This window comes from Oncorhynchus nerka, linkage group LG20 (genome assembly GCF_034236695.1).
Source record: "Oncorhynchus nerka isolate Pitt River linkage group LG20, Oner_Uvic_2.0, whole genome shotgun sequence".
Lineage (NCBI taxonomy): Eukaryota > Metazoa > Chordata > Actinopteri > Salmoniformes > Salmonidae > Oncorhynchus > Oncorhynchus nerka.
Window position 1 is genome coordinate 67448716 of NC_088415.1, and position 16840 is coordinate 67465555.

The following is a 16840-nucleotide window of genomic DNA, read 5'->3' on the forward strand; positions in this document are numbered from 1 at the left end:
TGCATCCAATTCCGCTTATTAACCTCGTAGGAGCATAAACAGATGATTTGTTCCCTAAATTGTAGCAGATGTTCCGCGATACTGAATGGAGGCTCGTTATTTAAAACTTAATGTTTTGGTACAGTCCATACGTAGCTTGTTTTTGGTCGCAGGTTCAGGAACGGCTGAACGGTTTATCTTTAATTTACAATCCATAGAAACCATGAGAATAGAAAGGTTCAGAACTTCTGTGAAACATCACAGCACAGTTGTAATATATATGGCAAATAGAAATCAAAACTGGACAGTCTTGGCAGTGCATTCGAAAAGTATTCAGACCCCTTCCCCTTTTCCACACTTTGTTACGTTACAGCCTTATTCTACAATTGATTAAATGACAAAAACTGAAATACCTTATTTACATTGCCTTGCAAAAGTGTTCATCCCTCTTGTTGTTTTTCCTATTTTGTTGCATTACAACCTGTAACTTAAATAGATTTTTATTTGGATTTCACGTAATGGACATACACAAAATAGTCCAAATTGGTGAAGTGAAATTTAAAAAAAATATCTTGTTGTAAAAAAATTGACAAAATAAAAAACGGTAAAGTGGTGCATATGTATTCACCCTCCTTGTTATGAAGCCCCTAAATAAGATCTGGTGCAACCAATTACCTCCAGAAGTCACATAATTAGTTAAATAAAGTCCACCTGTGTGCAACCTAAGTGCCACATGATCTCAGTAAAAATACACCTGTCTGAAAGGTCCCAGAGAATGAAACACCACTAAGCAAGGGGCACCACCAAGCAATCAGCACCATGAAGACCAATCAGCTCTCCAAACAGGTCAGGGACAAAGTTGTGGAGATGTACAGATCAGGGTTGGGTTATAAAAAAAAAATCAGAAACTTTGAACATCCCACGGAGCACCATTAAATCCATTATTAAAAAATGGAAAGAATATGGCACCACAACAAACCTGCTAAGAGAGGGCCGCCCACCAAAACTCATGGACCAGGCATGGAGGGCATTCATCACAAAGGCAACAAAGAGACCAAACATAACCCTGAATGAGCTGCAAATCTCCACTGTGGAGATCGGAGTAGCTGTCCATTGCTACCACTTTAAGCCATACAATCCACAGAGCTGGGCTTTACAGAAGACTGGCCAGAAAAAAGCCATTAAAGAAAAAAATAAACGGGAGTCTCCCACGGCATGTGGGAGACTCCCCAAACATATGGAAGACAGTACTCTGGTCAGATGGGACTAAAATGTAGCTTTTTGGCTATCAAGGAAAACGCTATGTCTGGCGCGAACCCAACACCTCTCATCACCCCGAGAACACCATCTCCACAGTGAAGCATGGTGGTGGCAGCAGCATGCTGTGGGGATGTTTTTCATTGTCAGGGACTGGGAACCTGGTCAGAATTGAAGGAGTGATGTATGCTGCTAAATACAGGGAAATTCTTGAGGGAAACCTATTTCAGTCTTTCAGAGATTTGAGACTGGGATGTAGGTTACATTTACATTTTACATTTAAGTCATTTAGCAGACGCTCTTATCCAGAGCGACTTACAAATTGGTGCGTTCACCTTAAGACATCCAGTGGAACAGCCACCTTACAATAGTGCATCTAAATCTTTTAAGGGGGAGGGGGTGAGAAGGATTACTTTATCCTATCCTAGGTATTCCTGAAAGAGGTGGGGTTTCAGGTGTCTCCGGAAGGTGGTGATTGACTCCGCTGTCCTGGCGTCGTGAGGGAGTTTGTTCCACCATTGGGGGGCCAGAGCAGCGAACAGTTTTGACTGGGCTGCGCGGGAACTGTACTTCCTCAGTGGTAGGGAGGCGAGCAGGCCAGAGGTGGATGAACGCAGTGCCCTTGTTTGGGTGTAGGGCCTGATCAGAGCCTGGAGGTACTGAGGTGCCGTTCCCCTCACAGCTCCATAGGCAAGCACCATGGTCTTGTAGCGGATGCGAGCTTCAACTGGAAGCCAGTGGAGAGAGCGGAGGAGCGGGGTGACGTGAGAGAACTTGGGAAGGTTGAACACCAGACGGGCTGCGGCGTTCTGGATGAGTTGTAGGGGTTTAATGGCACAGGCAGGGAGCCCAGCCAACAGCGAGTTGCAGTAATCCAGACGGGAGATGACAAGTGCCTGGATTAGGACCTGCGCTGCTTCCTGTGTGAGGCAGGGTCGTACTCTGCGGATGTTGTAGAGCATGAACCTACAAGAACGGGCCACCGCCTTGATGTTAGTTGAGAACGACAGGGTGTTGTCCAGGATCACGCCAAGGTTCTTAGCGCTCTGGGAGGAGGACACAATGGAGTTGTCAACCGTGATGGCGAGATCATGGAACGGGCAGTCCTTCCCCGGGAGGAAGAGCAGCTCCGTCTTGCCGAGGTTCAGCTTGAGGTGGTGATCCGTCATCCACACTGATATGTCTGCCAGACATACAGAGATGCGATTCGCCACCTGGTCATCAGAAGGGGGAAAGGAGAAGATTAATTGTGTGTCGTCTGCATAGCAATGATAGGAGAGACCATGTGAGGTTATGACAGAGCCAAGTGACTTGTTGTATAGCGAGAATAGGAGAGGGCCTAGAACAGAGCCCTGGGGGACGCCAGTGGTGAGAGCGCGTGGTGAGGAGACAGATTCTCGCCACGCCACCTGGTAGGAGCGACCTGTCAGGTAGGACGCAATCCAAGCGTGGGCCGCGCCGGAGATGCCCAACTCGGAGAGGGTGGAGAGGAGGATCTGATGGTTCACAGTATCGAAGGCAGCCGATAGGTCTAGAAGGATGAGAGCAGAGGAGAGAGAGTTAGCTTTAGCAGTGCGGAGGGCCTCCGTGATACAGAGAAGAGCAGTCTCAGTTGAATGACTAGTCTTGAAACCTGACTGATTTGGATCAAGAAGGTCATTCTGAGAGAGATAGCGGGAGAGCTGGCCAAGGACGGCACGTTCAAGAGTTTTGGAGAGAAAAGAAAGAAGGGATACTGGTCTGTAGTTGTTGACATCGGAGGGATCGAGTGTAGGTTTTTTCAGAAGGGGTGCAACTCTCGCTCTCTTGAAGACAGAAGGGACGTAGCCAGCGGTCAGGGATGAGTTGATGAGCGAGGTGAGGTAAGGGAGAAGGTCTCCGGAAATGGTCTGGAGAAGAGAGGAGGGAATAGGGTCAAGCGGGCAGGTTGTTGGGCGGCCGGCCATCACAAGACGCAAGATTTCATCTGGAGAGAGAGGGGAGAAAGAGGTCAGAGCACAGGGTAGGGCAGTGTGAGCAGAACCAGCGGTGTCGTTTGACTTAGCAAACGAGGATCGGATGTCGTCGACCTTCTTTTCAAAATGGTTGACAAAGTCATCTGCAGAGAGGGAGGAGGGGGAGGGGGAGGAGGATTCAGGAGGGAGGAGAAGGTGGCAAAGAGCTTCCTAGGGTTAGAGGCAGATGCTTGGACTTTAGAGTGGTAGAAAGTGGCTTTAGCAGCAGAGACAGAAGAGGAAAATGAAGAGAGGAGGGAGTGAAAGGATGCCAGGTCCGCAGGGAGGCGAGTTTTCCTCCATTTCCGCTCGGCTGCCCGGAGCCCTGTTCTGTGAGCTCGCAATGAGTCGTCGAGCCACGGAGCAGAAGGGGAGGACCGAGCCGGCCTGGAGGATAGGGGACATAGAGAATCAAGGGATGCAGAAAGGGAGGAGAGGAGGGTTGAGGAGGCAGAATCAGGAGATAGGTTGGAGAAGGTTTGAGCAGAGGGAAGAGATGATAGGATGGAAGAGGAGAGAGTAGCGGGGGAGAGAGAGCGAAGATTGGGACGGCGCGATACCATCCGAGTAGGGGCAGTGTGGGAAGTGTTGGATGAGAGCAAGAGGGAAAAGGATACAAGGTAGTGGTCGGAGACTTGGAGGGGAGTTGCAGTGAGGTTAGTGGAAGAACAGCATCTAGTAAAGATGAGGTCGAGCGTATTGCCTGCCTTGTGAGTAGAGGGGGAAGGTGAGAGGGTGAGGTCAAAAGAGGAGAGGAGTGGAAAGAAGGAGGCAGAGAGGAATGAGTCAAAGGTAGACGTGGGGAGGTTAAAGTCGCCCAGAACTGTGAGAGGTGAGCCATCCTCAGGAAAGGAGCTTATCAAGGCATCAAGCTCATTGATGAACTCTCCGAGGGAACCTGGAGGGCGATAAATGATAAGGATGTTAAGCTTGAAAGGGCTGGTAACTGTGACAGCATGGAATTCAAAGGAGGCGATAGACAGATGGGTAAGGGGAGAAAGAGAGAATGACCACTTGGGAGAGATGAGGATCCCGGTGCCACCACCCCGCTGACCAGAAGCTCTCGGGGTGTGCGAGAACACGTGGGCGGACGAAGAGAGAGCAGTAGGAGTAGCAGTGTTATCTGTGGTGATCCATGTTTCCGTCAGTGCCAAGAAGTCGAGGGACTGGAGGGAGGCATAGGCTGAGATGAACTCTGCCTTGTTGGCCGCAGATCGGCAGTTCCAGAGGCTACCGGAGACCTGGAACTCCACGTGGGTCGTGCGCGCTGGGACCACCAGATTAGAGTGGCCGCGGCCACGCGGTGTGGAGCGTTTGTATGGTCTGTGCAGAGAGGAGAGAACAGGGATAGACAGACACATAGTTGACAGGCTACAGAAGAGGCTACGCTAATGCAAAGGAGATTGGAATGACAAATGGACTACACGTCTCGAATGTTCAGAAAGTTAAGCTTACGTAGCAGGAATCTTATTGACTAAAATAATTCAAATGATACAGTACTGCTGAAGTAGGCTAGCTGGCAGTGGCTGCGTTGTTGTTGTTCTATCTCTCTATAGTGCTGTTTCTTGTATTATGGTCTCTTGTTTCTTTAGAGGTTTCACTTTGTTGTCCTTTTTCTTTTCCTTTTTCTTCTGTCCTTATTTTGTCTTCCTTTCTTCTGTTAACTAGATATTTATTTTTTCCTTCCAGCAGGACAATGACCCTAAGCATGACTGCTAAAGCAACACTCTAGTGGTTTAAGGGGAAAGATTGAAATGTCTAGGAATGGCATAGTCAAAGCCCAGACCTCAATCCAATTGAGAATCTGTGGTATGACTTAAAGATTGCTGTACACAAGCAGAACCAATCCAACTTGAAGGAGCTGGAGCAGTTTTTCCTTGAAGAATGGGCAAAAATCCCAGTGGCTAGATGTGCCAAGCTTATAGAGACATACCCAAGAGACTTGCAGCTGTAATTGCTGTAAAAGGTGGCTCTACAAAGTATTGACTTGGGGGGGGGGGGGGTGAATAGTTATGCATAGTTGTCTTATTTCTCATTCTTGAGCCCCGAGACAGGATTGTGTCAAATCATAGATCTGGGGAAGGGTACTCTGCAGCATTGAAGGTCAACAAGAGCACACTGCCTCCATCATTATTAAATGGAAGAAGTTTGGAACCACCAAAATTCTTCCAAGAGCTGGCCACCCAGGCAAACTGAGCAATCGGGGGAGAAGGGCCTTGGTCAGGCAGGTGACCAAGAACCCAATAGTCACTGACAGAGCTCCAGAGTTTCTATGTGGAGATGGGAGAACCTTCCAGGAGGACTACTATCTCTGCAGGACTCCACCAATTAGGCCTTTATGGTAGAGTGGCCAGCCAGATGCCCCTCCTCAGTAAAAGGCACATGACAGCCCGCTTGGAGTTTGCCAAAGGCACCTAAAGAAGACTTAGAACATGAGAAACAAGAATCTCTGGTCTGATGAAACCTAGATTGAACTCTTTGCCTGATTGTCAAGCATCATGTCTGGAGGAAACCTGGAAACATCCCTATGGTGGTGGTGGCAGCATCATGCTTTGGGGATGTTTCTCAACGGCAGGGACTGGCAGTCTAGTCAGGATCGAGGGAAAGATGAATGGAGCAAAGTACAGACAGATCCTTGATGAAAACCTGCTCCAGAGCGCTCTGGACTTCAGACTGGGTGAAGGTTCACCTTCCAACTGGACAAACACCCAAAGCACACAGCCAAGACACCGTAGGAGTTGCTTCAGTACAAGTCTCTGAATGTCCTTGAGTAGCCCAGCCAGAGCCCGGACTGGAACCCGATCGAACATCTATGGAGAGACCTGAAAATAGCTGTGCAGCGACGCTAACGTAACAAAATGTGGAAAAAGTGAATGGGTATGAATACTTTATACTTCTGTTCAAAAGTTTTGGGTCACTTAGAAATGTCCTTGTTTTTGAAAGAAATTTTTAAAAATGTCCATTAAAATAACATAAAATTGATCAGAAATACAGTGTAGACATTGATAATGATATAAATTACAAATTGTAGCTGCCCCTCCGTAAACGGGGCAGATTTTTAATGGAATATCTACATAGGTGTACAGAGGCCCATTATCAGCAACCATCACTCCTGTGTTCCAATGGCACATTGCATTAGCTAATCCAAGTTTATTATTTTAAAAGGCTAATTGATCATCAGAAAACCCTTTTGCAACTATGTTAGCACAGCTGAAAACGTTGTACTGATTAAAAAAGCAATAAAACTGGCCTTCTTTAGACTAGTTGAGTATCTGTAGCACGCGCTCCAGCAGGTATATCTCTCTGGTCACCCCCAAAACCAATTCTTACTTTGGGTGTCTTTCCTTGCAGTTCTCTGCTGCCATTGACTGGAACGAACTACAAAAATCTCTGAAACTGGAAACACTTATCTCCCTCACTAGCTTTAAGCACCAGCTGTCAGAGCAGCTAACAGATTACTGCACCTGTACATAGCCTATCTATAAGTTAGCCCAAACAACTACCTCTTTCCCTACTGTATTTATTTATTTATTTATTTATTTTGCTCCTTTGCACCCCATTGTTTCTATTTCTACTTCGCACATTCTTCCACTGTAAATCTACCATTCCAGTGTTTTATTTGCTATATTGTATTTACTTCGCCACCATGGCCTTTTTTTTTTTGCCTTTACCTCCCTTATCTCACCTCATTTGCTCACATCGTATATAGACTTATTTTTCTACTGTATGTTTGTTTTACTTTATCTCTGTGTTGTTGTATGTGTCGAACTGCTTTGCTTTTTCTTGGCCAGGTCGCAATTGTAAATGAGAACTTGTTCTCAACTTGCCTACCTGGTTAAATAAAGGTGAAATAAAACATTTTTAAAAATCTGGAGCATCCGCATTTGTGGGTTGGATTACAGGCTCATCACTCTATTCTTGTTCTGAGATTTGAAGGCTATTCCATGCGAGACATTGTCAAGAAACTGAAGATGGTACAAAACTGTGTACTACTCCCATCACAGAACAGCGTAAACTGGCTCTAACCAGAATAGAAAGAGGAGTGGGAGGCCCCAGTGCACAACTGAGCAAGAGGACAAGTACATTAGAGTGTCTAGTTTGTGAAACAGACGCCTCACAGGTCCTCAACTGGCAGCTTCATTAAATTGTACCTGCAAAACACCAGTCTCAACATCAACAGTGGAAGTGACTCCGGGATGCTGGTGCTCTGGGTAGAGTTGCAAAAAAAAAAACATATCTCAGACTGGCCAATAAAAATAAAAGATTACGATGGGCAAAAGAACACAGACACTGGACAGAGGAACTCTGCCTAGAAGGCCAGCATCACGGAGTCGCCTCTTCACTGTTGATGTTGAGACTGGTGTTTTACGGGTACCTTTAAGTGTCCACTTAATGGGGAGCACAAACATATACTCAGCCTAATCAGTGGGTAGCAGCGCTGCACACAACTGATGCAGAACACCTCCTCATAAAGACTGATTTCAATCAGCCTTTTTGTGGCGGGTTATGGAGGTATGTTCATCATCCAACCAGAGGGGATCACTAGTGGCGATTCAAACAACAGACAACATCTGTCTCTAGGCTTTAAAGAGCCGCCGCTCAGTCAGTGTTCCCGCTGGGCTTGACAGATATTGCTAAATCTTGACCATGTGCTCATCAGTCAACATTGTGATTGGCTGTAGATGAGAATGGCCATGTGATGTGGTGATGTAATGAAGTGTGTCAGAGAGAGAGAGAGAGAGAGAGAGACTCAAACGGCTGGGTTTGTATTTCTCTCCTCATACTCAGTATTCGATTATGTGTTCCTGTTCAATTGAACGGCCATAATCTGTGACAGTTTTTCTTTCTCACTCTGTGGAATGGTGTTAATTGGCAAGACACAGCACAGACTCTCATTTAAGCTCTTTGGGAGGCTTTCTCTCTCTCACTCTTGCTCTCTCTCTCTCTTCCAGCCTTTTCTCTGTAGCTCGTTCTCAGCCCTTTCTCTCTCTTTCAACCCAATTTGCACCGGTGTGAGTGAGCTGTTTTAGGTTGAATTATTGAAGTCAGCGTTGTCTGATCTTACGTTGTGGACTTTCATTGTTAATGAAATGCCTCTAAGTACAGTACAATGAGCCTCTTTGTTCAACAAAGACACAGCCTGAAAATACATGGTCTCTTCCTCCAGTCATATACAGGACAAATTAGTTACCCAAGCAGTACATTTCAAAAGCACCTCTCCGAAACCACTGCATAAAAGGCACTTGCCTTTTATAAGCCTCCAGATTAAAACCGTTGAGAGTTATGTCTAGTTAGTATGAGTGCAGCAGTGGAGGTTTAAAATTCTACAGGGGATGATTTAGTGATAGTTTTGAAAACAGCATCGTTAGCTGCTGACGCTCATTTACCATTGTGACTCCTGCAGGTATGTGATTCTAATGACATCATTAGTCACCCGTGTCGGTCATTTAAAGAGAAATGCACACATGTTCAGGGCAGATAAACAAGGGGCTTGGCCACAGTTGTTTTTAAATAGAAATAAGCGGACCCAAATGGGTAAGCACGTGCTTTTTTTAGGAGGGTGGGCCTAGTCTAGACTGATTGACAATTGATCGAAATAACACAAACAGAACTGTCAATGTCAGTGCTGTGCTGTGTGTCAATGTGATTGACTTAACTGTATTGACAGTGGTGGCTTTGGACTTGATGACATGGTAGTAACCAAATCTTTGATTGACTTCAGAGCCCTCCACTATATATCTCACCAGTTTATTGGTCCGTGTGTGGTTATCTGGGTGTCAGCAATGGCTGTCATGAATCATCATCATGCGATCCTTAATCACATCAGCAATTAGATGCTATATTAGCGAGCGCTGCGAGCGCATCGGCCCTGGGGAATGTTTTAGCACTAGAACCGCTTGACGAATCCCCTTCAAGCTAACTAGCTGTAATTCTGACTGAAACATTCTAACAGTGTAATTAATACACTTCATATATGCTATCACTAAAATATTTATTTGGTTGTGTTCATGAAGGTAGGTGTTAGGTAACATTAAAATATATATTTTTCTCTCCCATTTCTCCCATTTCAAATAACAAAATAGCATTTTCATTAGTTTATATTACTCTAGGCTGGAGTGCCTTTGTTACAATTATGAAACAGAAAACATTTGTCCTCGTTTCAGGAAACTAGGCGTATATCGCACATCACTACTTCACAGGAGCGCCATTTGAATGTAAACATACTTATTTTTCTTTAAATAAATTCTGGAACATGTGCCTTAATAACAAACTTATATGCCATCTGTAAATAGAAATACACCTGTTAAATTACGAGCCTTGTTTGTTTAGCCAAGAAAAATGACAGTAACCTTCCCGCTAGCCATGATTGGCTGAGATAATGAGTGGGCTGGACATGCCGAGAGATGAGTTCAGATTGGTCTGCCATGTAGCACCTTCCGTCTATAATATGAGCTGGTCATTATGTGTAGGTAATCCATTCTAATGCTGCCTTTTTTTAAATATATATATATATCAGATCGTAGATATAATAATAATATATATCAGATCGTAGAACTGCAGAAGTGTTGCTCCCCACTTTCTGGAGGACCGAGTTTATAAAATCAGTGGAATTAGAGTATAATAATTTTAAAAAATTCTGCTGTTTGATTGCAAATATGCAGACAGAGTCGAAAAGGGAACACACAAGGCTGTTGTATATTACATCTTCAAACTAAGGGCAACCATGGCATTTGTGACAGAGAGGGAGAAGCGTCTATCCATATATACGGGTAAGGGAGTCTAGCTAGCTACATGTAGGCCTCCATTGTAAATAAGAATTTGTTCTTAACTGACTTGCCTAGTTAAAATAAAGATAACAGCTAACATTGGACCTTTGGTTAGCTACCTGCAGATTCACACAAGGTTGGGATTATGGTTCATTGTTTAGCTGAGGTTCCGAATCAGAAGAATAATAGAGATGTCATGATTTGATTTCTTCCCCAAGATTTTGAGATTATAATTATAATATACCAATGGAATAGAATGGCCCACCCTGTTATTCATTCAGAATACGTTATTATGCATGATCCGCTTCCCCTCACTCTGCAACTCACCCATGCTCCCCCTTCCGACCCCATCATACTTTATTTAATGTCATTTTGGTTTAGTTTAGGTTCCGTTTTAGAAGCAATTATCGGGGTGATTATCAACTGGCCTCTGCAACTTCCATGTCGGATGAATGAGCAGCGCAGGTCCTACTGGTGAGAGAAGGAGGGGAAATGGGAAAAACATTCCAATTAGGACATGCCCTGCTAAAAACGTCTATGACTCCAGTTCTGTTTGTGTTATTTCGATTCTAACAGCGGCAGTGGGTTAAATAGACTTATTTTAGGAAGGGTCGAGGACGGATGGGGGCATGACTTTAAAAATCATGCCCCCATCAGAGTAATAAAATGAATAAAGTCATGAGCTGTCAAAATGACTGCTTTGCTGGTCCTAGTGTTAATCAATTGGCTCGTCAACATCAAAGTGACCTCCCCTGCTAAGGCCATCCACATCAACAAAAGAGTCTAGGCCTTAGAGAGGGTGATTTTGTACTTGTCTATAACAACACAAACACACATACACACACACACACAGTCAGAGGATGGAGGTAGACTCCACAACAAGGTGCAGAGAGACATGCCGTACACTCCAGAGATAGATAGATGTGTGTTGGGGCTAAGGCTTCTAAGCAAACCCTCCACACCATTCATCATTCCAGACGCCAGGTCACAAATAATTACCGCTCTCACTTTCTCCTCCAGTTTAATAGGGTAATAGATATTTCTGAAGCATGTTCCCCGCTATCTGTCCGCTTGCCTCTCTGCATTTCAAATGTGTGAAAGCAGCATAATCGGATTTCAAACATGATTAGTGGAGGCGCTCCAACAGCTCCGTAGATCGTCAGGAGGGGTGGCATGCGTGCCGAGGCGGCATAAGATGGGGCTCGTTTTGTAAGGCAAAACAGTCATTAATTTTGTTGTTTGCACAGAGAACTTTCTGCTAGTTTCAGTACTTGGGATACTGTGCAACGAATTGGCGATCAGTAATTACAGACGGAGGAGAGAGTAAATAAAGCACTTTCTGAGGCATGACTGTTCTGCAGCAGGGAAATTGCATCTGTCATTCACTGACTTTGACTACGTAAGTTTGCCGGCGCCTTGTTTTCATTTTTACCATGGCGCGTTCAAGGTTATTGTGACTTTTCTGGCGCTGCTTCAGCATCTCTCCCAACAGTCTCTCTCTGTGGAACAGCATAGGCAATTGGAGCCATCTGGGTATTTAGAGTCTGGCTTGCAGGTACCATCCTCCTTTGTTTCAAATCACATTCATTACAGCCATGGGAGGATGGCACATCATTTTTAAAAGCCTTTGTGTGTGTGTGTGTGTGTGTGTGTGTGTGTGTGTGTGTGTGTGTGTGTGTGTGTGTGTGTGTGTGTGTGTGTGTGTGTGTGTGTGTGTGTGTGTGCGTGTGCGTGCTTTTATCAGGACATGAGAGGAGGTCTGTGATTTAAAGCTAACTGGGGGCTGCAGTACTATCCCCGACAAAGCACCTCAAACACTACTCTCATTCCCAGCCTTGTTTCTCACTGAAAGCCTGGAAAGAGAGGCTGTTCAAACACATCGCATATATGGAGGCTATGTTATCCTTCACTGAATTCTCAAAGTCAAAATGGATCCTAAAATATAACGTGGCCACATCAAAAAGCCTCCTACAAGCTCCCACATTTGGTCATCTAGTGGGTATAATTGAATGATATTGGGAAAACAGTTTTAGGTCAGGCAGGAATGTACATTCTCTTGAATTCCTTCCATCACATCATTGGTAGTTAAAGACAATTGGTCTTGTGGCTACTGTATAAACAGTCTACCTCAAATCATTAGTTTCTAGATGTGTCCGCTTTAGTTGTTTTCAATGTCTATCTGAAGTTTCCATTGTTTTTTTTAGATGTGTCAAGTTAGTAACCTGATGTTATTTCTCTCCTTCAGGCCCAGGACATCCAAGCTCCCCCAGCTCGGTCCCAGGGTCTCCAGGAGATATGGTTCCCATCACGGCAGACAGACAGCAGCTCCATCGGCCAGCTCAAACGCATGAAGAGAGACTGGGTCATCCCCCCAATCAACGTTCCCGAGAACTCCAGAGGAGAGTTCCCCCAGGACCTGGTCCGGGTAAGATGTTGCGCGCACACACACACATACACACACACACACACACAGATATCCACAATCTCAAAGGAAACGGTATTGCTCTGATGTGAGCTTCATGGTTCTATGAAGCAGCAGCAGATTTTGGACCGGCCATTCCCATTCTACCACCATTACCACAACACTCAATCCACCGCCATATTTACTACATGTCCCGAAAGGTCAGGTGCCTGTGCTATTATATCTGATTTCCCTCTCCCAGTCAGGCAGGTCATCGATATGAATGTAACCTGGTATGATGTAGCGTTAGAGAACACAGTGAATTTTACAAAAGAGCCCTCCATTGGCCTGTTTCCCTGTTGATATACTATCTTCGCTTTATCATGGGCTCAAGGACACTCCCAGCCCATCCATTTACCTTACACACACACACACACACACACACACACACACACACACACACACACACACACACACACACACACACCTACACACACGCCTACACACACACACACACACACACACACACACACACACACACACACACACACACACACACACACACACACACACACACACTCCATAGCAGTGGATGTGTGGATGTGAATGAAGGACTGGCAATCTTTCTCATGTCAGTTAAGAAGTAGATCCTTTCTCAATGTAAGCTTTCTGGTTCCTGACTGAGTGCTAAGTCCAATATACGTCATCTGTATGTATTATATTTAATCCAAGGGCATTAGGGGTGGGGATTTTACTGAGTTGAATCAATGACATAAGGGTGTGGCACCAGGCACCATGCAGACACACTATGGATACCCAGGATTATGGGTAGAGATAGATAGACCAGTGAAGACACGGAGACTCAAAGATATCACACTCGCATAGCCTTGCAAAAGTATTTCTTCACCTTTTATTGTGTTACAAAGTGGGATTGAAATGTATTTACTTGTCATTTTTTGTCAACAATGTACACAACATATTCAATGTACACAACATATTCAATGTACACAACATATTCTGTAATGTCGAAAAATTCCATTTTTTTTTAAAGGTGAATAGATATTGAATAACTAAAGCATAGTTGTTGCATAGTTTTCATCTCCTTGAGTCAATACATGTTAGAAACACATTTGGCATCAATTACAGATGTGAGTCTTCTTGGGTAAGTCTATAAGAGCTTTGCACACCTGGATTGTGCAATATTTGCCCTTTATTATTTTAAAAGTCTTCAAGCTCTGTCAAGATGTTGAGGATCATGGCTAGACAGCAGTTTTGAAGTATTCCCATCGATTTAAAAAAAGCAGATTTAAGTCAAAACTGTAACTTGGCCACTCAGGAACATGCACTTCCTTCTTGGCAAGCAACTCCAGCTTACAATTGGCCTGGTTATTGACCTGCTGAAAGGTGAATTCCTCCCTCAGATTCCCTCCCTTCGCCTTTGCTTAGCTCTATCCCATTTCTTTTTATCCTGAAAAACTCCCCAGCATTTGCCGATGTCAAGCACACCTATAACATGATGCAGCCACCACCATGCATGAAAATAAGGAGGCAGTTACTCAGTGATATGTTGTGTTGGATTTGCCTCAAACATAAGGCTTTACATTTAGGACAAAAAGTATATTCCTTTGCTGTGTTTTTGCGGTATATTTGTATATATTTTTAATTATGTCATTTAGGTCATTATTGTGAAGTTGTTAATCCATCCTCAGTGTTCTACCATCACAGACATTGAACTGTTTCAATATCACCAATGGCCTCAAGGTTACATCCCTTAGCAGTTTAATTTCTGTCTTGCAGCTCAGTTCAGAAAGATGACTGTGTCTTTAATGTGTCTGGGTGGTTTAATATATAATCCACAGCATAATTATTAACTTGATCACGCTTAAAGAGATATACAATGTCTGATTTTATATTGTTACCCATCTCCTAATCACTGTCTTTCTTTAAGAGGTTTTTGAAAAGCTCCCTGGTCTTTGTTGTTGAATCTGTGCTTGAAATTCAATACTTAACTGAGTTGTCTGTATGGGGACAGAGGTATACTTAGTCGTCAAAAAACAATATTGTGATATTGTCAGAATTATACGATACGATATATAATATTCATATATGTAACTATATACATTTTCCCCCCATCACCAGTACACACGCACGCACAAACGCACGCGCACGCACACACGCGCGCACACACGCATGCACACACGCACACACACCCGCACACACACACGCGCACACACACCTGCACACACAGGCACACACACACGCGCACACACACACAAGGGAGGAAGATCTGTTTGTACCACTCACCAATGGGACTCCAGGGCGGGGCAACACACGCACCTATACATACCCCCACCACCACATTATTATTTTTAAGTACAATTCTGAACATTACATACACCTTAGCCAACTACATTTAAACTCAGTTTTTCACAATTCCTGACATTTAAACAAAGTAAAAATTCCCTGTCTTAGGTCAGTTAGGATCACCACTTTATTTTAAGAATGTGAAATGTCAGAATAAGAGTAGAGAGAATGATTTCTTTCAGCTTTTATTTCTTTCATCACATTCCCAGTGGGTCAGAAGTTTACAGACACTCAATTAGTATTTGGTAGCATTGCCTTTAAATTGTTTCGGTCGCCTTCCACAAGCTTCCCACAATAAGTTGGGTGAATTTTGGCCCATTCCTCCTGAGATGGTGTAACTGAGTCAGGTTTGTAGGCTACCTTGCTCGTGCAAGCTTTTTCAGTTCTGCCCACAAATTTTTGATAGGATTGAGGTCAGGGCTTTGTGATGACTCCAATACCTTGACCTTGTTGTCCTTAAGCCATTTTGCCACAATTTTGGAAGTATGCCAGGGGTCATTTTCCATTTGGAAGACCCATTTGCGATCAAGCTTTAACTTCCTGACTGATGTCTTGAGATGTTGCTTCAATATATCCACATCATTTTTTCTTCCTCATGATGCCATCTAGTTTGTGAGTGCACCAGTCCCTCCTGCAGCAAAGCACCCCCACAACATGATGCTGCCACCCCCGTGCTTCACGGTTGGAATGGTGTTCCTCGGCTTGCAAGCATCCCCCTTTTTCCTCCAAACATAACAATGGTCATTATGGCCAAACAGTTCTATTTTTGTTTCATCAGACCAGACCATTTCTCCAAAAAGTATGATCTTTGTCCCCATGTGCTGTTGCAAACCGTAGTCTGGCTTTTTTATGGCGTTTTTTTATGGTGGTTTTATGGCTTCTTTCTTGCTGAGTCAGTATAGGACTCATTTTACTGTAGATATACTTTTGTACCTGTTTCCTCCAGCATCTTCACAAGGTCCTTTGCTGTTGTTCTGGGATTGATTTGCACTTTTCGCACTAAAGTACATTCATCTCTAGGAGACAGAATGCATCTCCTTCCTGAGCGGTATGACGGCTTTTTGGTCTCATGGTGTTTATACTTGCGTACTATTGTTTGTACAGATGAACGTGGTACCTTCAGGCATTTGGAAATTGCTCCCAAGGATGAACCAGACTTGTCGAGCTCTACAACTTTTTTTTCCTGAGGTCTTGGCTGATTTCTTTTGATTTTCCCATGATGTCAAGCAAAGAGGCACAGAATTTGAAGGTTGGCCTTGAAATACATCCACAGGTACACGTCCAATTGACTCAAATTATGTTAATTAGCCTATCAGAAGCTTCTAAAGCCATGACATCATTTTCTGGAATTTTCCAAGCTTTTTAAAGCACAGTCAACTTAGTGTATGTAAACTTCTGACCCACTGGATTTGTGATACAGCGAATTATAAGTGATTGAAAACGAGTTTTAATGACTCCAACCTAAGTGTATGTAAACTTCCGACTTCAACCGTATATATATACCTACAATTGAGTATTGATCATCATTTAACCAACCTACCTTTGTGTTCTGAAACAGATCCGGTCGGACAATGACAAGAACCGATCCCTGAGGTACAGTGTGACCGGACCCGGAGCTGACCAGCCACCCACCGGCATCTTCATAATTCACCCCATCTCTGGAGAGCTGTCTGTCATGAAACCCCTGGACAGGGAACACATATCCAACTTCCACGTAAGTCTCTCTCTCTCACACACACACACACACACACACACACACACACACACACACACACACACACACACACACACACACACACACACACACACACACACACAGGCCTACGTGATAGAGAGCAGATGACTAGGACCACGCGCACTGGCAATGTCAAGATCCACTTTGGTTCGAAACATTGTTCTTTTCTAGCCAAATAAAGGTATGGTGGAGTAATAGTGTGTGCAGGTCCTATTTATCTCAAGCCTTCCTTGGCCCAGCTTGACCTGAAGTGATGCGAGTTTGACTGTATTGACTTTTCTCCATGATGGAGAAAGCACCTTGGCCTTGCAACCGGTACAGTGAATAAGAGCAACGAAGCAGA

At 44.3% G+C, this 16840-nt stretch overlaps 1 protein-coding gene across 1 annotated transcript in view; it reads left to right on the forward strand.

Annotated features, from left to right (window-relative positions):
* LOC115103000 (cadherin-2-like) overlaps positions 1-16840 on the forward strand; it is an 88416-nt gene that overhangs the window by 49760 nt on the left and 21816 nt on the right. Inside the window, exons 4-5 of the mRNA XM_029623524.2 lie at positions 12243-12422; positions 16321-16476. Of these exons, the coding sequence (XP_029479384.2) occupies positions 12243-12422; positions 16321-16476 (336 nt within the window). The remainder of the gene's footprint in view (positions 1-12242; positions 12423-16320; positions 16477-16840) is intronic.